We start from the raw sequence: 23,400 nt of genomic DNA, 5'->3' as shown, positions 1-23,400 counted from the left end.
AAACAAGGCATCCAGATTGGTAAAGAAGAAGTCAAACTGTCACTATTTGCAGATGACATGATATTGTACATAAAAAACCCTAAGACTCCACTCCAAAACTACTAGAACTGATATTGGAATACAGCAAAGTTGCAGGATAAAAAATTAACACACAGAAATCTGTGGCTTTCCTATACACTAACAATGAACCAATAGAACGAGAAATCAGGAAAACAATTCCATTCACAATTGCATCAAAAAGAATAAAATACCTAGGAATAAACCTAACCAAAGAAGTGAAAGACCTATACCCTGAAAACTATAAGACACTCTTAAGAGAAATTAAGGACATTAACAAATGGAAACTCATCCCATGCTCCTGGCTAGGAAGAATTAATATCGTCAAAATGGCCATCCAGCCCAAAGCAATATACAGATTTGATGCAATCCCTATCAAATTACCAACAACATTTTTCAATGAACTCGAACAAATAGTTCAAAAATTCATATGGAAACACCAAAGACCCTGAATAGCCAAAGCAATCCTGAGAAAGAAGAATAAAGTGTGGGAGGAGGGGGGATTTGACTCCCCAAATTCAAGCTCTACTACAAAGCCATAGTAATCAAGACAATTGGTACTGGCACAAGAACAGAGCCACAGACCAGTGGAACAGATTAGAAACTCCAGACATTAACCCAAACATATATGGTCAATTGATATATGAAAAAGGAGCCATGGACATCCAATGGGGAAATGACAGTCTCTTCAGCAGATGGTGCTGGCAAAACTGGACAGCTACTTGTAAGAGAATGAAACTAGATCATTGTCTAATCCCATACACAAAAGTAAATTTGAAATGGATTAAAGACCTGAATGTAAGTCATGAAACCATAAAACTCTTAGAAAAAAACATAGGCAAAAATCTCTTAGACATAAACATTAGCGACTTCTTCATGAACATATCTCCCCAGACAAGGAAAACAAAAGCAAGAATGAACAAGTGGGACTATATCAAGCTGAAAAGCTTCTGTACAGCAAAGGACACCATCAATAGAACAAAAAGGTACCCTACATTATGGGAGAATATATTTGTAAATGACAGATCCGATAAAGGCTTGACATCTAAAATATATAAAGAGCTCACACACCTCAACAAACAAAAAGCATATAATCCAATTAAAAAATGGGCAGAGGAGCTGAACAGACAGTTCTCTAAAGAAGAAATTCAGATGGCCAACAGACACATGAAAAGATGCTCCACACTGCTAGTTATCAGAGAAATGCAAATTATATCACCTCACACCAGTCAGGATAGCCACCAGCCAAAAGACAAACAACAACAAATGTTGGTGAGGTTGTGGAGAAAGGGGAACCCTCTTACACTGCTGGTGGGAATGTAAATTAGTTCAACCTTTGTGGAAAGCAGTATGGAGGTTCCTCAAAATGCTCAAAATAAACATACCATTTGACCCAGGAATTCCACTTCTAGGAATTTACCCTAAGAATGCAGCAGCCCAGTTTGAAACAGACAGATGCAGCCCTATGTTTATCACAGCTCTATTTACAATAGCCAAGAAATGGAAGAAACCTAAGTGTCCATCAGTAGATGAATGCATAAAAAAGATGTGGTACATATACACAATGGAATATTATTCAGCCAAAGAAGAAAACATATCCTACCATTTGCAACAACATGGATGGAGCCAGAGGGTATTACGGTCAGTGGAATAATCCAGGTGGAGAAAGACAAGTACCAAATGATTTCACTCATATGTGGAGTATAAGAATAAAGAAAAACTGAAGGAACAAAACAGCAGCAGACTCACAGAACCCAAGAATGTACTAACAGTTACCAAAGGGAAAGGGACTGGGGAAAATGGAAGGGTAGGGAGGGATAAGGGCGAGGAAGAAGAAAGGGGGCATTACAATTAGCATGTATAATGTGGAGGTGGGGGCATAGGGAGGGTTGTGCAACACAGAGAAGAAAAGTAGTGATTCTACAACATCTTACCATGCTGATGGACAGTGACTGTAATGGGGTTTGTCTGGGGGACTTGGTGAAGGGGGGAGCCTAGTAAACATAATGTTCTTCATGTAATTGTAGATTAATGATAACAAAAAAAACATATTAAATATATGTATTATGTTAAACATATATATTATATATTAATATAAAACATATTAACAAACCTAAAGGGAGAAATTGAATAGCAACACAGTAATAATAGGGGAATTTAACACTCTATTTATACCAATGGCTAGGTCATCCAGAAAGAAAATCAATACGGCAACATTGGACTTAACACATTAGACTAGATGGACTTAATATGCAAAATATTCCATTCAAAAGCAGCAGAATATACATTCTTCTCAAGTGTACTTGGAGTATTCTCAAGAACAGATCATATATTAGGCCAAAAACAAGTCTCCATAAATTTAAAAAGACTAAAATCATATCAAGCATCTTTTCTGACCATAATTGCATGAAACTTGAAATCAATTACAGGAAGAAAACTGGAAAAATGAAGACATGTGGAAGCTAAACAAATGCTACTGAACAACCATTAGGGCAAAAAATAAATCAAAGGAGAAATAAAAAATAGCTAGAGACAAATGAAAATGGAAATACAACACACCAAAGCCTATAGGATACAGCAAAATTAGCTCTAAGAAATGCTTTGCAATATAGGCTAATCATTATCTCAAGAAATTTTTCTTACCTCAAGAAAAATCTCAAACTATTTAACTTTACACCTAAAGGAACTAGAAAAAGAACAGAGGATGCCCAAAATTAGTAGAAGGATGGAAATAATAAAGAACAGAGCAGAAATATATGACAGAGAGACTAAGAAGAATACAAAAGATCAATGAATCAATGAAACTAAAAGCTGAATATTTGAAAAGATGAACAAATTTGACAAACCTTTAAGTAGACTAAAAAAAAAGAGAGAGAAGGTTCAAATAAAATCAGAAATGAAAGAAAAAGAAAGTTACAACTGATACCACAGAAATACAAAGGATTATATTACTGTGAACAGTTATACTCCAACAAATTGGACAACCTAGAAGAAATGGATAAATTACTAGAAACGTATTATCTTTCAAGACTGAATCAGGAAGAAACAGAAAATCTGAATAGAGTTATTATTAGTAAGGAGAATAAATCAGTAATCAAATATCATCCAACAAACAGAAGTTCAATAGTAGATGGATTCACAGGTGAATTCTACCAAACATTCAAAGAAGACTTAATACCTATCCTTCTCAAACTCTTCCAAAAATTGAAGAAGAGGGGAAGCTCCAAACTCATTTTAGGAGGCAGGCATTACCCTGACATCAAAACAAGAGAAAGACATAACAAAAGAAGAAAATTATAGGTCAGTATACCTGATGAACATAGGTGGAAAAGGTTCAACAAAAATAGCAAACTAGATTCAACAATACATTAAAAAGATCATACACATGATCAAGTAGATTTTATTCCAGGAATGCAAGGATGGTTCGACATCCACAAGTCAATCAATGTAATATATATAACATTAACAAAATGAATTATAAAAATCGCATAATCATTTCAAAAGATGTTGAATGACAAAATTCAATATCCATAAAAATTCTCAACAAAGTGGGTACGGAGGGATTGTACTTCATATAATGAAGACCATATGTGACAAGCACACAGCTAACCCATTCTCGACAATGAGAAGCTGAAAGTTTTTTCTATAAGATCAGGTATAAGACAGAAATGCCCCTTCTCCCCACTTTTCTTTAGCACAGTATTAGAAGTCCAGTTAGGCCCAAAAAAGGAGAGAGGGGGGTGGGTAGGGATGGGAGGGAAAAGAGGATGGAGAAGGGGTGTAAGGGAGGGAGAGAAAGAAAGGGAGAGTGAAAGGGGGAGATGAAGAGAGAAAGAGGGAGGGAGAGGGAGGGAGAGAAGTAAAGGGGAGTTGTCCAGTTTGGAAAAGAAGAAGTAAAGCTGTCACTATCTGTGGATGACATGATTTTATATATAGAAAATCCCTGACTCCACCAAAAACCTGTTAGAATAAAAAGATTCAGTAAAGTAGAAATGTACAAAATCAATATACAAATTTGGTTGTATGTCCATACACTAACAATGAAGTATCAGAAAGGGAAATTTAAAAAACAACCCCACTTACAGTGGCATCAAAAAGAACAAAAGAACCAGGAATAAATTTAATAAATGAGATCAAAGACTTGTAAAGCAAAAACTACAACTCACTGATGAAAGAAACTGAGGAAGACACAAAGAAATGGAGATATATTTCATGCTAAAGGTCTGGGAGAATTAATATTGATAAGATATCCATTTTACTCCAAGCAATTTACAGGTTCAAAGTAAACCCTATCAAAATTCCAGTATTTTTCACAGAAATAAAAACAATCCTAAAACTTGTATGGAACCACAAAGAGACCCTGAATAGGCAAAGCAGTCTTGAGAAAGAACAAAGCCAGAGGCACCATGCTCCCTGACTTCAAACTATATTACATATCTTTAGTAATCAAAACAGTATGGTACTGGCAGAAAAGCAGGCACACAGATCAGTGTAACAGAATAGAGTGCCCAAAAATAAACCCACACATAAATGAACAGATAATTTATGACAAATGAGGCAAGAATAGGCCATGGGGAAAGGAATCTCTTTGATAAACAGTGTTGGGAAAAGTAAACAGCCGTATGCAAAAGAATGAAATTAGACCACTGTGTTACACCATACACAAAACTAGCTCAAAACTGACTGAAGTTGAATGTAAGACTTGAAACCACAAAGCTCCTAGAACAAAGTCCAGGCAGTGGGCTCTGTGACATGGGTCTGGGGGATGAGTTTTGGATCTGATTCCAAACACAAAGGCAACAAAAGCAAAAATAAATCAGTGAGACAACATCAAAGTTAAAAGGTCTTCACAGCAAAGAAAAATATCAAAAAAATGAAAGATCACCTGGTGAATGGGAGAAAATAGTTGTAAATGATATATCAGATAAGGGGTTAAAATCCAAAATATATAAGAACTCATAAAACATGAGAGCAAAAACAACAATCTGATTAAACAATGGGCAGAGGATCTGCTCAGACATGTTTTCCAAAGAAGATATACAGTCCTATGAAAAGATTTGTGATAGTGCTAATCATCAGGAAAAGACAAAACAAAACCATGAGATCTCACCTCACATCTCATATTGTGGTCATTACAAAAAGATACATATTCATCATGGCATTATTTATAATAGCTAAAACATTGGAAAAAAACTATGGAAAACAATTTAGCATCCGTAATGGATGAATGGATAAAGATGGTTATATATATATGTATATATATATATATAATGGAATACTACTCAGCCATGAAAAATAATGCAATCTTCCCATTTGCAACAACACAGGTGGACCTTAAGGGAATTATGTTAAATAAAATACATCAGAGAAAGAAAAACACTGTATGATTTCACTTATATGTAGAACCTTAGAAACAAAACAAATGAAAAAACAAAACATCATAGATACAGAGAGCAGAATGGTGGCTGCCAGAGGAGAAGGGGTTTGAAGCATAGGTGAAATGGGTGAAGAGGGTCAAGAGGTACAAACTTACAGTCATAAAATAAGTAAGTCGTGGAGATGTGAGGTTAAGAAGCAAGAAAGTTTACCATATGCCAAGCACATTTTGCATATTAACTCACTTACTTGACCCCACCATGCACATCATTACTCCCTTTAAATAGGATGAGAAGAAAGTAAATAATTTGCTAAAATGACACAGATAGGAAAGGCTGGATTTGAAATCTGAAACTGAGTTTTTCTAGCTTCTGGTCTATTTTCTTTAGCTATAGCATATGCTTTCCACTCTGAATTAACTGAACATAACTATTGGCAGCTATGTCTGTGAACAGTACATATAAGCTTACTGTATCGCACTACAAGTTGTGCATGTGTGTTTGTACACACACAAATCTATGCTGACTGCACTCTGTTGGAAACAGTTTTCCCCTTAGTTCCTGGATGCCCACCAGTCACTCTTATTTCACAGGTAGCAAGAAAAAGCATAGAAACTTAATATCCTAATTGAACCCTAACTTAAGAAATGTTTCTAGAAAGGTAGCTGTGCTTAGCCTGTGATAAAAGACAGTTGGAGGAGAGGGACATGTGCCCTAGAGGTGGAGCTCTGGCCAAAGTTGATAAGAATTAAGGACATGAAGACAAGACAGCATCTAATGTTGGTTTCTTACAATGTCACACCATTAACTTTGAAGTGACTTTCTAAATTGCTAAGCACACCTGCATTCAATTTGCAATACAAAGATAAATTTCAAGTTCAAATGTAAGTTCCTCTCCACTCTGTTGATGTAGGTAATCAAGAGTTGACTATAGTCAAATATACCAAAGGAAACACATTCAGTGCACAGCCCCAGTTAATATATTGACAGAGAGAAATCCAGGGGGAAAAAAGACAGTACACTTCAATGACTGAAAAAAATAATTATGCTAGCCTTTACATATTCCTAAAATGTGTCATTTTGTGTGGATTTTTTTAAAAAGCTCATGAGTAATAGAATATATACCCTCCAATTTTACTATAGTCAGATCAGATTGTGATAAAATTTAAGTTGTAGGATGCCTAGATATTTCAAGAAATGACATACTGCAGAGAGGTAAAAACAAATAGCATTCAAATGTTAATCCAGTATTAAAGAATCACCATTTCCTGCAGAGTGAAAACAGAGAAAGATTCGCAAAAAAGGCAAAGTAAATAAAATGACCACTAAATCTATTGATAATATTATTAAGACAGTATGACACACTTTAATGATTAGTTGTATAAGTATGGTTTCTTGGCTATAGAGGAAAAGGGGAAAAAAAGGTCAGTAAACGTAACCATGCGTTTTCTATGTCTAACGTGTTAGAAGAAAGTCTTATGCTTAGTGGGAACCATTAGAATTTCAGAAGCTATCCAGGTAACTAACTCTAGCAAGGACTTGCCAATTCCTAGCATTAGTGGGGAACTAAACTATGATCCAGCAATCTAGGGCCAGAATGGCATTCAGCCATGCCATTTCAAATTCAAGTCAGTTTATTCCCCATTAAGTGAACATTTACATTAATTTTTGACATTAGACCTAAACTCATTGTAGAGCCAAATGCCCAGTTTTGCTATCATTACAGCAGCCTTTTTTCTGTGATATATTATTGCTCTATAAAATAGAAATGTTTCCTAATTAGGACTCAATTAGGAGATACCAGAAGGCCAAAAAGAACCTTCATGATAGGAGGAAAAGCTGAAAATACTTTACATGTGCATATTAAAAATAAACTTGGGGAACAGAAGGATATTCAAACAGGACACTACCAAGAAAGAATGGATGATGTTTTCAGTGCTGCTTCTATGTTCAAAGTTGGTATCTTTAACTTAAAATGCAGAAAATGTCTTTATAATGTTAATGCAAAATGATACCTGTTGGGAATACATTTACCAATTTATTGGAAGTGTTTAACATGCATAATGGCCATGGATCAGTTTCCCTGCATTTCATTTAAGAAAACACAGGGTGAGAGTTTTGGGTCTATGTCATGTTTCCATTTTAATTAAAGTTCTCTAATAAATGCATTTCAAAGATTAAATCGTTTTAAACCCAAACCAATTTGGCTGCCACATTACTATTGACAATGAAGCCACTTATTTTTTTTATTTGTTTGTTTTCCTTTAACACAACTGAACTTATGTATTCCTACCTTACAAAGTCCTATCAAGTGCCGGTATCTATTTCATGAAACTCAATTCTCCTAGGAGTACACAATTAGTGATATTAGTAGATCAATATACAATTTTTTCTTGTTGATATCCAGACATATAACCCTGGCTTAGGAGACAAGCAAATGAGTATGTTTACTAATACTAGTCCATATAAAATTATCTTAAGAAGTTAGGTCATTGTCATTAGTCATGATAAGAATGTCTCCTAAGATAGAGTAAGTCATAATAAAGTTTATGTGGCAGAATCATGTAAGTAGTGCCTACCACAGACCATGCAATTTGGAAACAGCCAAGAAACAGGACCATAGAGAGAGAAATACAACATGTATTAGAGGTTGTTATGCAGCTACAGAGATTCAATATGACCCTGGGAATATAGCAAAAAATAGTTATGGAAAAGAAGCTATTTATTATGCTCAGTAGCTAATTTTCAAACATATGTACCTGTATTTGAAACTTTGAGCATTTCACACATTTTTCTGTATCTGAAAAAAAAATGGATCCAGACTGATAACATGTATCAATACAGCTGAAAAACAGTTCATATAAAAGCAGCCAAAAGTGAAGTTCAATAAAAATCCTAAGAAAAGATATTATTCTGACTGCTGATAAAGTACTTCTGATATACACTTTGCTCATACAGGGAAAGAATAATTTATTGTTCAATTTTCCTAGAAAGGATGAAATATCTATAATAAGCTGATCTTATAAAACACTTGATTAAATAAAAAGCTAGACTGAAGTGTCTAAATCAAACTGTAAGTATAACTAGAAACTTTAGAAATAATAAACTCCATTATAACAATATATATTTCAATATCTTAACAGCTAATTAAATCTGTTTTACATAAAATTTATGATAAAAACATTATATATTTTTATTTTAAAATGTTTGAGGGCATTTATGTATGAAAATAACACGTTTTAATACTCTATCCAGAAAATTAAGAAACGTATACCCTTTCAGGGCAAATGTATTTAATATAAAGTGACATAAGAAAAGTACATAAAATTTTCCTTTCCACGTGAATGTAAGTATTAAATAGGAAATACCTGAACATATTAGTATGATTTGAAGGGGAAGGAATAGTGGTAGTACAAAAGGTTATATGTTTCAGTCCATAATTCATATATTATGATTTGATATACATTATATTAAATATACAACAAAAATACACCTTCCCATTTGTGGGCATTTGACTGGGATTACCAGATTTTATGCATATTTGAAAAAAGTGAAATAAGAATGCTGGAAAAAGATTTAAGTTATATGCAACAGACTTAATGAACATACGATCAAAATATAATCAGTAGTAACAGCTGAAATGATGGTTGTGACCATGACATGGTCTAATTCATGTTGAAGGTAGAATATTTATAATTATTTAACCCATTTTTAACAAGCATATACAATTTCAAATTTCAAAATCCATGCCTTCTTTTTTGTTTCTTAACTTACTGCTTTGTAAGTTCTCTTTTGTCCTGCATGTTTCCGAATTTGTTCTCCATTCGGCCCTGTTTCCACGTGCATCGAATAGATAATGTCAAAGAAATCTTCAACCACAGCTACCCGCCGCAAAGAGAGCTTTTCATCTACCCCTACACCATCCTGGGAACAAAAACAAAAAAGGCACAAAATTATTAAATGAAGGTGTATTTTACACACAAAGTTAATATACAAAAGTTATTCAAGCAAAAACATTTGATAAACTGAACCAAATCACCCAGATAGGAAACTTCAAAAAATTATGAATGAATATCTCATCATTTTATACATTATTTATATATAGAACCTTAAGAAACATGACAAAAGGTGTTTGGCATAATTTTGCTTATGATTTGGCATACCTATAAATACCATCTTTTAATTTCATAATGATGTATTTGAAGCCATTGGTATAACTTTCTGAAATTACTTTAAAATATGTTTTAAGGTCTAGTAATTTTTCATTGTACTAATTTCATTCTAGATATTGATTCATTCATCTAATCAATATTTTTTGAGTTGCTGGTACTGGAAGTTGGTAGAGAAATAAGAGAAAAAGCATGGCATCTCAATTCTTAGTCATATAATCTAGGAAGGAAAATCCACCCCCTATTTGTCAGTATTAGACTAAGGGACCGCAGATTAAAGGCGTGAGTGCTAGAGGTTATCTAGGTGTGGACTTTGGGTCCTCCACTCAGAACATGTGTATTTGTGCAAATCACTTAAGCCTCTCTAAATTTGTTTTCTCAAAGCTCTGTTTTCTTAACTGGAAAACAGAGATAATAGAATTTTAAGAATTAGATGAGACCATGTATGTAAAGGGTATGGTCCAACAGTCAGCCTACAATGGGACACTCAGTGAATAGTGGTTCTTGCCATTCTGATGGTCATGACAAAAACATAAGCAATGTTCTACTGGAGATCAGAGAATAAAGACATCACCTCTTGATGAAGTAGCTTCTTGGGAGAAATAGAATTTGGGGTGGGCAGAAGTCCAAGCAGGCATAAGCCTTGGCAGAGCCAGGTGCAGCAAAAAGCCACAAGTCCCCATAGATGACAGAGAGGAAAAAGGGTTTGGAACGAAACAAGAAATTTAATCTTACAGGGAGGGCTCCCTGCTTGCAAACACACATAGGCACACAGAGTGCTCTGATGCAGACATCGAGGCACGACCTGAAGGGACAAGGCAGAGTTACCATTGCTGGAACGCAGCACAAGGGGTGATGGAGCAGCAAAATGATTTTGCAACCATTGAGCCAAATGGCAAAAGCCTCTTTGAACAGAGTCCCAGCCAACCGCGATCACCGTTACACTGGAAGCTAGTGCACAGTGCTTTTCCGTGGTTTGACTTCTGATTACAACAGGTCTCGGAAGCAGCCGTGCAGAAAGCAGTGCCTCCAGATGACCCCACAAATGCTACACACACGTTACACGTACCTACACTCTCGTGCAACATGAGACATGCGAGCCGTACGTGACCAAACAGCAAGGTGTTTCTCGCTCAGTCTGAACTGCTTCCTCACCAGGACCAGTGATGCATGTGGCTCCCCATTAGGCCACAACCCTCGTCACTTCTCTCCTTTAACATCTCAAGGCACCACCTCTTCTCTGCTGGGCCCCACAGATAGTCCCTCACAGCCTGTGCTGCCAGACACATACGAGTGGGGGCACCGAGGGGTGGCAGGGAGTATGGCAGGGACAAGCCTGGAAAACGGCTGCAGCTCAGAGGATGGTGTCTGGGAGGCCCCCTTCCAGATGCCCACCGCCACCACCCCATCCACCCCACTCCTCAGAGAACACCCACTTCTCCTAGCCTGCAAATCAAGATGTAACTCTATCCCACCAGCAAAACCACCCACAAAACTTTGTCTTCTTTTCTCCCAGCCAAAAAAATGTGTAGTTTCCTTTGGTTCCTTCACTAAATAACCAGAAACAGAGTAATTTTGTACCGTCAGTAGGCTATGAGTGGTACAGGAGTCACAGCCTGTTTGTTCTGCCCTCAACAAACATCCCACAAAGACTGGGGCATAGTGACTGAGGTGTAGGCAATCCAGGTCTCCGTGGAGCCCACAGCCTAGCACAGAAGATGAGGAGCAAATGAATCATTGCTAGAGCTGCATATGAATGTCCTACGGCTTGTGTAACAAATTACCACCAAATGGGTGGTTTAAAACAAGAGAAATGTACTCTCTCATAGTCTAGGGGCCAGAAGTCCAAAATCAGAGGTGTGTGTGGAGCCGCGTGGCCTTGACGGCGGGGGAGCCTCGGACCCCCGGCCTCTGACAGCTGCAGACATTCGTGGTCTGAGGATGGACCGCACCAATGTCTCCTCCTTGACACGTCTCTCCTCTGCATGTCTCTCTCTCATAAGGACTCACAGGATGGCTTTTCGGGCCCAACCAGATCATTTGGGGTAATCACCTCACTCAAAATCCTTAACCTAATCATATCTACCAAGACACTTCTCCAAAGAAAGTAACATTTCCAATTCCGCGGGTGAGGCCTGGGAGTGCTCGAGTGGCCGTTAGCAACCAGCTGTGGGGAGTATGTGCTGGAGCACGGAAGGTCCCAGCAGAGGCACAGGAGCACACGGGAGGTGCCTCCCTGTCACTGGTGATCTGCAGCAGCCCCTCAAGAAACTGCAAGCTCAGTGCTATCAAGGTAACACTGAAATCACATGCACCCTTCATCATGTGATCTGCTTACTTGCAGTTGTGATTCAAGCACATCCACAGCTGTACTAAAACTCAAAAATGCCTTCAGGGGTTGGGGCTACAACGTATGTGAGCCGAAAGTTCATGGTAAGAAAATAAGGAGTAAGGAGGCCCTTGAGGAGATGGAAGAAATATATTCAATGACCTTGGAGCTTAATAAACCCCATGCACATGAAAACAAAGAAACCCACAAGAAGACACATTCTAGTGGAAAAGCCAACTGCCGAGGCCAGAGGAGGTCTCAGGAGCAGCAGGGCTGAGTGAGTCCCACGTACAAGGAAACCCCAACACCGCTAAAGGCCGGCTGGCAATGCAGTGCCCAGCACGGTTGCTAGAGATGATGATTTCATCATACATTTGAAAGTTGCTAAGAGAGGAGATCTTATGGGTTCTTAAAAGAAAATGTTTGTGACCATTTATCATGACAGATGCTAGCTGGACTTACTGTGATCATTTTGCAATATATGCACATAATTAGATCATTACACTGTGAACCTGAAACACTCAAAAAATACTAAAGATCCTGAAGAGACATTTCTCTAGAGAAGATGTTCAAATGGCAAATAAGCACAAGGGAAGATCATTGACATCATTAGTCATCAGAGAAACATAAATCAAAGCTTCAGTGAGGTTCCACTTCATGTTCATTAGTGTCATATCATCAGAAGCAGTAAGTACAGGTGAGGACTGGGAGAGATTGAACCCTCAGGCCTTGCCGGTAGAAATGCAAAATGAGGCAGTTGTATTGGAAACAGTTTGAGAGTAACCTGAAAAATTAAACAGATGACTTAGCAAGGCCACACTTGCATATATATTCAAGAGAAATGAAAACATACATCTAGAAAAATAAATTGTACAAGATAGCAGCAGCATCATAATAGCCAAAAAAGTGGAAACAATTCAAATGTCCCTGAACTGATGAATACGTAAACAAAATGTGACATTGGAAAGGAATACTACTCTGCCCTAAGGTGGGACGATGTCCTGACTCAGGCTCTGCCATGGGTGAACGTGGAAAACATGAAGCTAAGCAGAATAAGCCACACACAGAAAACACACATTGCATGATTCTTTTTATATAAATTGTCCAGAAAAGAAATCTACATAGATATGAAGTAGATGGTTGCTCAGGACGAGGGTGTAGGGGTGAATGGGGATTGACTGCTAATGGGTATAGAGTGGCTTTAAGAAGGGACAAAATGTTCTAAAATTGGATGATGGTGATGGTTTTGCATCCTGTGAATACACTAAAAACACTGAATTGTACACTTCAAATGGATGATTGTGGGGCATGTGTTACATCTCAATAATGCTGCTGAAATATGTGGTCACCAACAGTTTTGGATTTTGAGTTCAAAAAGGCAAGAAAACAGAGCAGCTCACACAACACAAGTTCAAACAGTCAAACCCACAGGTGCAGAGGGGAATGGAAGCAGCTCGGTCACCATGGCTGCAGTGGTGTGCGGGGAGTATGACTCTCTCCAGCTTGGCTGCAGTGGTCTGCAGGGAGCGTGCGTGACTCCCTCCAAAAAAGTTACATAAACACATAAGGCTCTTACAAACTTTAATGATGTGAAAGATGCATAGCAAACAATTTAAAATTTAAAAATATGTAATATTTTTATTGTAAATCCCATTCTCATGGAATGCTTTCACTGAATTTGGCTGAACTTTGTTCAAATAAACAAAACAAGAAACCCAGCCCTGATCTGTGGTATATTTCAAGATACCAATGTGCAGTTGGTACCAAACCGACAGTCGGAGGAGGAGCACAACAGCATGCCGTTATGTGTCATTTTCACCACGCAGATACTACAGACCAGAAAAAGCACCTCAAGAGTGCAGATCACAGTACAGTGTAGTAAAATAATAAGGCAGCACTAAGTTTTGAGTATCTACCACCTCATTATAATTACTTAATAAGTCTAAATCATTTAATTTTTAGTAATAGCTACGTTTCACAAATGACTTACAAAATTCCTAAAAATTTAAAAATTAGCTCTCACAAGCTAATACAATCTCCAGGACACCACTGCTTTTATGTCATTCAAGATATTTAATGAATTAAGTGAATATTTTATAGCACAGTTCCTGTGACCAACCACTGATAAAAAGCCTGAGATGACATTAAAAAAACTGATCTAACATGAAATTTCATGGTGCTATAAAAAACAGAGCTGCTATTGGAAACACTTTATGTTAAAGCTAATATGATAGCAAAACTGATCAAATTTATAAATTGAGTATGTGATGGCAAGTCTGTGCTCAAAAATTGCTTTATTTAATGTCTTTATTGTACTATATGAACACAATAAAATGATGTTGAAGGAAAACGATGGTTATGTTCAAAAATGAGTCATCCTTAACCCTTGCTAATGAAATGCCAATTGGTGAGCAATACATATGCACATAAAAATTTAAGACAAATATATGAAATTGATAAATGAAGACACTGAGCTCAGAGATACTAACATTATTATAATGAAGTCAAAATGTTATTTGTGTTAAGACTATTGTGACGTTTTGCACATCCCTTCTTGGCCCTACAGGACACTGCTAGAAGATACGATCCTCCTCACTTCACATTTCATTACGAAGTCAGGCAAGACAACCTGGTGAAAACAGACCCATTGTCGGGTAGATCTCTCTCCTGCCCTGCTTCCTGACTCCCATTCTCTGCAGGAGATGTTATCTGCTAAGAAGATGATACAGTATTATATGGATAGACACTGACACTAGCATGTCACTCAAGCATATTCAGATCAAAACAAGGTAGTTTTGAGAGTTTTTCACTTAATTAAAAAGAGATATTTGAAAGTCAAATTTTTGTATGTCAAATATAACATCTACTGAAATAATTTTTAATTAGAGAATTCAAACTAAACCAATATAACACATTCACTGTCTAGGAATCAATGAATGAAAATAGTTATCATGGCCTTTCCTTCCTCAGTCCAGTTATCAAACAGATATTTTAACTAGCAAATTCATCATGATAAAGTAGTTGATATGACAGCAATTTTAGTGAAATATTTAGAAATAAAAACACTATGAAGGGCCACAAATTTTATAAACAAATAAAACATAAGAAAGGAGATAGTACAATATAAATTCCCAACATCCAATATTCAAGAGACCTTAAACATAAAAATTTACAGAGATCATCTATAAATAATTTAATTTTCAACACTTTTGAGGTGCTGCCTAAACTGAAAGTACCCTTGTTACTAATGGATCCAGCTGACTCCATGAGCTCTCTTTCCATTAGATCAGTTGCCCTGTGCTGATATACAGCAATGAGGGTTGAAAGAGGATTCAGTCTCTGAAGACTGAATGATGTTCAAAACATAGATTCTACCAGCTACCTGGGGTCACCCAAGTGCCTTGGAATAAATTTCTGCAAGAATGAAGCAATCAGGAAGCTGGGAGGTGATGGGCATACCAAGGGGGTAAGTGCTGGCACAGCTTAGATATGAGCTGGGTAGTGTGATAGATTACTCTAACTAAAAAAGAAACTTCATGTTTGCCTTGCTGAAGGAGCTTGCAGCCTACTGCTCGAAGTTTGATGGGCATGCCAGGGTCTGTAATAAATAAATCCAACATGTTCCAAGGCTGGTTCTTGACCTGGGCCTCACATTGTATCTCCTGGTGAACTTCACATTTCTGATACTAGGTTCTTTCCCCAGGGAAATGTGATTTGACAGGTCAGATGTGCTCCTGGGCATGGGGTTCTTTAACACCTCCCTCAGGGATCTTAATGTGCAGCTGAGGCTGAGAATCAGGAGGGGAGCTGGTCACAGAGGAGAATGACACAGACTGCTGGGGCAGACTGGATTCATGCACAGGTGTCATATTCAGTAGTAATATGTCATTTTACATGCACTGAGACACTGTTCAAAGGTTTTTTAACATGAGAATTCCAAAATCAGATCAGTGCCTTAAAACAACTACTGTAACAGTAAAATGTAAAGTATGTGCAGATTCAAGAAGGGAGGTTGTGAGGGAAAAGAAAGGGACAGTGGAGAGAACATTTGGGAAGGTGAACTTCAGCCACTGTTGGCGACTTTAAATGAGGTTGAAATGAAGAAATCCACAGATGATTTAAGGGCAGAAAAATGCATGAGATGAAGAGACAGAGGGGGTGTGTCAGGGGCCCAGCGAGAGAGAGGCTGAAGGATGGAGCAGAAGCCAGGGGTCTGAGGGCCGTGAGCCACCCGCCCTGCAAACACGGGGTTCACCCCTTCCTTTACCCCACAGCACCCTCAGGGCAGACGCTGTTACTGGTCCCAGCTTACATACGGGAAGCCAGACAGACGCCAGGACACAGGCCCAGGACTACACAGCTCAAGTAGTCACCTCCTACAAAGGAGGAGGAGAGAGACATGAAACTGCGCGTTTCCACCCTCAAGCACAGCGCTCTCACAGCGGCCACTGGCAGCCCTAAACGCATTCACCCTGCGGAAGGTACTCCATTTACCCTCCGGGCTTCAGTTCACCCATTTATTTAAAAATCAATCAAACAAACAGAAAAAACACTAGGTAATTTGTAATAAGCATTCAGCTAAAAGAAATCTTGGATTTTATATATTGATTATTGAAGAAATTCAGGCTAATTATACCGAAAACAGTGTGTTTATAGACCAAATTAAGAACCTTCAATCTGCAGGATCCTTTAACATCTTTAAAGCGTTTGTTATTGACTGTATTTTTAAAAAGGAAAAGATAACTTGTAGAACTTTAAATGGACAATATTTCTGGGAAAATTTTTCAATTTCATTTCAGAAAACAATACCCCAGCTGGAGGGGCGGAAGATGGCGGCGTGAGTAGAGCAGCAGAAATCTCCTCCCAAAACAACATATATCTATGAAAATATAACAAAGACAACCCTTCCTAGAATAAAGACCAGAGGACACAGGAAAATATCCAGACCACATCCGCACCTGAGAGAACCCAGCGCCTCATGAAGGGGTTAAGATACAAGCCCCGGCCCGGCGGGAGCCGAGGGCCCATCCCCCCAACTCCCAGCGGGAGAAGAATAGGCAGAGCGGGAGGGAGACGCAGCACAGGACTGCCGAACACCCAGCCCCAGCCATCCGGGCCAGAGTGCAGGGCCCTGGATACTAGGAAAACAGGGCAGCAAGAACAGTGAGCGGGCACCGGAGGCCGGGCGCCGGAAGACATCAGGAAAGCGAGCGACCATTTTTTTTTTTTCTTGCTGTTTTGTTTTGGCGAGAGCTTTTTGGAAGTCTCAAAGGGATAGGGCCCCCAATACTAGGAAAACAGGGCAGCAAGAACACTGAGCGGGCACTGGTGGCATGGCGCCGGAGGACACCAGAAAAGCGAGCAACCATTTTTTTTTTTTTTTTTTTGCTGTTTTGCTTTGGCGAGCACTTTTTGAAAGTCTTAAAGGGATAGGGCCCCCAATACTAGGGAAAAAGGGCAGCAAGACCGGTGAGCAGATGCCTGAGGCTGGCACTGGAGTATAAAAAAAAACGGCGGCCACCCTTTTTTTTTTTTTTAATTAAAAAAGTTTTTTTTTTTGTGTGGTCGTTGTTTTGTTTTGGCAGGTGCTTTTTGGAAGTCTTAAAGGGGCAGGGCGGAACACTTAATCCAGAGGTAGGGAATCCGGGGATCTCTGGGCACCCTAACCCCTAGGCTGCAGGGAGCAGGGAGGCCCCTTACAGAGATAAATAGCCTCCAGGCCGCTCCCCCTCCAATGCGACTCCACTATTTTGGAGCAGAGGCCCGAACCAGGCCACGAACAAAGCAACAGCGGAGATAAACTCCATAGCAGCTGGGCAGGAAGCAGAAAACCTGTCTGAGCGCAGCTGCCCAGCACAAGCCACTAGAGGTCGCTGTTCTCCCAGGAGAGGAGGGCCACAAACCAACAAGAAGGGAAGTTCTTCCAGCCGTCACTCGTCCCAGCTCTGCAAACTATTCCTATCACCATGAAAAGGCAAAGCTACAGGCAGACAAAGATCACAGAGACAACACCAGAAAAGGAGACAGACCTAACCAGTCTTCCTGAAAAAGAATTCAAAATAAGAATCATAAACATGCTGACAGAGATGCAGAGAAATGGGATGAAGTCTGGAGGGAGATCACAGATGCCAGAAAGGAGATCGCAAAAATGAAACAAACTCTGGAAGGGTTTATAAGCAGAATGGATAGGATGCAAGAGGCCATTGATGGAATTGAAACCAGAGAACAGGAATGCATAGAAGCTGAGAGAGAAATAAAAGGATCTCCAGGAATGAAACAATGTTAAGAGAACTGTGTGACCAATCCAAAAGGAACAATATCTGTATTATAGGGGTACCAGAAGAAGAAGAGAGAGGAAAAGAGATAGAAAGTATATTAGAAGAAATAATAGCTGAAAATTTCCCCAAACTGGGGGAGGAAATAATCAAACAGATCATGGAAATACACAGAACCCCCAACAGAAAGGATCCAAGGAGGACAACACCAAGACACATAATAATTAAAATGGCAAAGATCAAGGACAAAGAAAGAGTTTTAAAGGCAGCTAGAGAGAAAAAGTTCACCTATAAAGGAAAACCCATCAGGCTAACATCAGACTTCTCGACAGAAACCCTACAGGCCAGAAGAGAATGGCATGATATATTTAATACAATGAAACAGAAAGGCCTTGAACCAAGGATAATGTATCCAGCACGACTATCATTCAAATATGACGGTGGGATTAAACAATTCCCACACAAACAAAAGCTGAGGGAATTTGCTTCCCACAAACCACCTCTACAGAACATCTTACAGGGACTGCTCTAGATGGGAGCACTCCTAGAAAGAGCACAGCACAAAACACCCAACATATGAAGAATCGAGGAGGAGGAATAAGAAGGGTGAGAAGAAAAGAATCTCCAGACAGTGTACATAACAGCTCAATAAGCGAGCTAACTTAGGCAGTAAGATACTAAAGAGGCTAACCTTGAACCTTTGTAAACCACGAATTTAAAGCCTGCAATGGCAATAAGTACATATCTTTCAATAGTCACCCTAAATGTTAATGGGCTGAATGCACCATTCAAAAGACATAGAGTAATAGAATGGATAAAAAAGCAAGACCCATCTATATGCTGCTTACAAGAAACTCACCTCAAACCCAAAGACATGTACAGACTAAAAGTCAAGGGATGGAAAAACATATTTCAAGCAAACAACAGCGAGAAGAAAGCAGGCGTTGCAGTACTAATATCAGACAAAATAGACTTCAAAACAAAGAAAGTAACAAGAGATAAAGAAGGACACTACATAATGATAAAGGGCTCAGTCCAACAAGAGAATATAACCATTCTAAATATATATGCACCCAACACAGGAGCACCAGCATATGTGAAACAAATACTAACAGAACTAAGGGGGGAAATAGACTGCAATGCATTCATTCTAGAGACTTCAACACACCACTCACCCCAAAGGATAGATCCACTGGGCAGAAAATAAGTAAGGACACGGAAGCACTGAACAACACAGTAGAGCAGATGGACCTAATAGACATCTATAGAACTCTACATCCAAAAGCAACAGGATATACATTCTTCTCAAGTGCACATGGAACATTCTCCAGAATAGACCACATACTAGGCCACAAAAAGAGCCTCAGAAAATTCCAAAAGATTGAAATCCTACCAACCAACTTTTCAAACCAGAAAGGCATAAAACTAGAAAAAAACTGTACAAAGAAAGCAAAGAGGCTCACAAACACATGGAGGCTTAACAACACGCTCCTAAATAATCAATGGATCAATGAACAAATCAAAACGGAGATCCAGCAATATATGGAAACAAATGACAACAATAACACTAAGGCCCAACTTCTGTGGGACGCAGCAAAAGCAGTCTTAAGAGGAAAGTATATAGCAATCCAAGCATATTTAAAAAAGGAAGAACAATCCCAAATGAATGGTCTAATGTCACAAGTATCGAAACTGGAAAAAGAAAAACAAATGAGGCCTAAGATCAGCAGAAGGAGGGACATAATAAAGATCAGAGAAGAAATAAATAAAATTGAGAAGAATAAAACAATAGCAAAAATCAATGAAACTAAGAGCTGGTTCTTCGAGAAAATAAACAAAATACATAAGCCTCTAGCCAGACTTATTAAGAAGAAAAGAGAGTCAACACAAATCAACAGCATCAGAAACAAGAAAGTAAAAATCACAACAGACCCCACAGAAATACAAAGAATTATTAGAGAATACTATGAAAACCCATATGCTAACAAGCTGGGAAAACTAAGAGAAATGGACAACTTCCTAGAAAAATACAACCTTCCACAACTGACCCAGAAAGAAACAGAAAATCTAAACAGACCAATTACCAGCAACGAAATTGAAGCGGTAATCAAAAAACTACCAAAAAACAAAACCCCCGGGCCAGATGGATTTACCTCGGAATTTTATCAGACATACAGGGAAGACATAATACCCATTCTCCTTAGAGTTTTCCAAAAAATAGAGGAGGAGGGGATACTCCCAAACTGATTCTATGAAGTTAACATCACCCTTGTACCAAAAACAGGCAAAGACCCCACCAAAAAAGAAAACTACAGACCAATATCCCTGATGAACGGAGATGCAAAAATACTCAACAAAATATTAGCAAACCGAATTCAAAAATACATCAAAAGGATCATACACCATGACCAAGTGGGATTCATCCCAGGGATGCAAGGATGGTACAACATTCTAAAGTCCATCAACATCATCCACCACATCAACAAAAAGAAAGACAAAAACCACATGATCATCTCCATAGATGCTGAAAAAGCATTTGACAAAGTTCAACATTCATTCATGATAAAAACTCTCAGCAAAAGGGGAATAGAGGGCAAGTACCTCAACATAATAAAGGTCATCTATGATAAACCCACAGCCAACATTATATTGAACAGCGAGAAGCTGAAAGCATTTCCTCTGAGCTCAGGAACTACACAGGGATGCCCACTCTCTCCACGGTTATTTAACATAGTACTGGAGGTCCTAGCCACGGCAATCAGACAAAACAAAAAAATACAAGGAATCCAGATTGGTAAGGAAGAAGTTAAACTGTCACTATTTGCAGATGACATGATACTGCACATAAAAAACCCTAAAGACTCCACCCCAAAACTACTAGAACTGATATCAGAATACAGCAAAGTTGCAGGATACAAAATCAACACACAGAAATCTGTGGCTTTCCTATACACTAACAATGAACCAACAGAAAGAGAAATCAGGAAAACAACTCCATTCACAATTGCATCAAAAAAAATAAAATACCTAGGAATAAACCTAACGAAGGAAGTGAAAGACTATACTCTGAAAATTACAAGTCATTCTTAAGAGAAATTAAAGGGGACACTAACAGATGGAAACTCATCCCATGCTCGTGGCTAGGAAGAATTAATATCATCAAAATGGCCATCCTGCCCAAAGCAATATACAGATTTAATGCAATCCCTATGAAACTACCAGCAACATTCTTCAATGAACTGGAACAAATACTTCAAAAATTCATATGGAAACACCAAAGACCCCGAATAGCCAAAGCAATCCTGAGAAGGAAGAATAAAGTAGGGGGGATCTCACTCCCCAACTTCAAGCTCTATTATAAAGCCATAGTAATCAAGACAATTTGGTACTGGCACAAGAACAGAGCCACAGACCAATGGAACAGACTAGACAATCAAGACATTAACCCAGACATATATGGTCAATTAATATTTGACAACGGAGCCATGGACATACAATTGCAAAATGACAGTCTCTTCAACAGATGGTGCTGGCAAAACTGGACAGCTACATGTAGGAGAATGAAACTGGACCATTGTCTAACCCCATATACAAAAGTAAACTCAAAATGGATCAAAGACCTGAATGTAAGTCACGAAACCATTAAACTCTTGGAAGAAAACATAGGCAAAAACCTCTTAGACATAAACATGAGTGACCTCTTCTTGAACATATCTCCCCGTGCAAGGAAAACAACAGCAAAAATGAGTAAGTGGGACTCTATTAAGCTGAAAAGCTTCTGTACAGCAAAAGACACCATCAATAGAACAAAAAGGAACCCTACAGTATGGGAGAATATATTTGAAAATGACACATCCGATAAAGGCCTGACGTCCAGAATATATAAAGAGCTCACATGCCTCCACAAACAAAAAACAAATAACCCAATTAAAAAATGGGCAGAGGAACTGAACAGACAGTTCTCCAAAAAAGAAATACAGATGGCCAACAGACACATGAAAAGATGCTCCACATCGCTAATTATCAGAGAAATGCAAATTAAAACTACAATGAGGTATCACCTCACACCAGTAAGGATGGCTGCCATCCAAAAGACAAACAACAACAAATGTTGGCGAGGCTGTGGAGAAAGGGGAACCCTCCTAAACTGCTGGTGGGAATGTAAGTTAGTTCAACCATTGTGGAAAGCAGTATGGAGGTACATCAAAATGCTCAAAACCGACCTACCATTTGACCCAGGAATTGCACTCCTAGGAATTTACCCTAAGAATGCAGCAATCAAGTATGAGAAAGATCAATGCACCCCTATGTTTATCTCAGCACTATTTACAATAGCCAAGAATTGGAAGCAACCTAAATGTCCATCGATAGATGAATGGATAAAGAAGATGTGGTACATATACACAATGGAATACTACTCAGCCATAAGAAAAGGGCAAATCCTACCATTTGCAGCAACATGGATGGAGCTGGAGGGTATTATGCTCAGTGAAACAAGCCAAGCGGAGAGAGAGAAATACCAAATGATTTCACTTATCTGTGGAATATAAGAACAAAGGAAAAACTGAAGGAACAAAACAACATCAGAATCACAGAACTCAAGAATGGACTAACAGGTACCAAAGTGAAAGGGACTGGGGAGGATGGGTGGGTAGGGAGGGATAAGGGGGGGAGAAGTAGCCGGGTATTAAGATTAGCATGCATGGGGGGGGTAGGAGAAAAGGGAGGGCTGTACAACACAGAGAAGGCAAGTAGGGATTCTACAACATTTTGCTATGCTGATGGACAGTGACTGTAAAGGGGTTTATAGGGGGGACCTGGTATAGGGGAGAGCCTAGTAAACATAATATTTGTCATGTAAATGTAGATTAGTGATACCAAAAAAAAAAAAGGGCAGTTCCTGTGTGGTAACATCCAATGAGTTCTACACAAGAGTATAAAGGGCATATAAAAGTGTAGGCAAAGGGTCTGTTTGTGTTTATACAGAGGATCAAAGCCTAATTTGGCTACCCTGAAAATGAACTAAGATACGATATGAAAAAGAACTTCCAACATCAGCACTCTCTGGAAGACTCATGCCAGAAGATGATCATCAAAAAACCCCAACAAAGATCCACGCACTGCTACAGCTGTAGATGCACTCATCCCACCAGTTCCTGGACTAGCCATGGGAATGAGGAAGGAGATATCTAAGC

General features: G+C 38.6%; 1 protein-coding gene across 5 annotated transcripts in view; it reads right to left on the bottom strand.

The window, feature by feature from the left end:
* NOL4 (nucleolar protein 4) overlaps nt 1–23,400 on the bottom strand; it is a 353,984-nt gene that overhangs the window by 263,161 nt on the left and 67,423 nt on the right. For 3 of the 5 annotated variants that reach the window (XM_036885429.2, XM_036885440.2, XM_057503970.1), the window contains exon 2: nt 9,207–9,356. In XM_036885429.2, coding sequence (XP_036741324.2) covers nt 9,207–9,356 — 150 coding nt within the window. Of the gene's footprint in view, nt 1–8,191; nt 8,255–9,206; nt 9,357–23,400 lie in introns of those variants that run through there. The other 2 variants (XM_057503972.1, XM_057503971.1) reach the window with 2 other exon arrangements.

This window comes from Manis pentadactyla, chromosome 6 (genome assembly GCF_030020395.1).
Source record: "Manis pentadactyla isolate mManPen7 chromosome 6, mManPen7.hap1, whole genome shotgun sequence".
Lineage (NCBI taxonomy): Eukaryota > Metazoa > Chordata > Mammalia > Pholidota > Manidae > Manis > Manis pentadactyla.
This window is presented reverse-complemented; position numbering and strand designations above follow the sequence as displayed.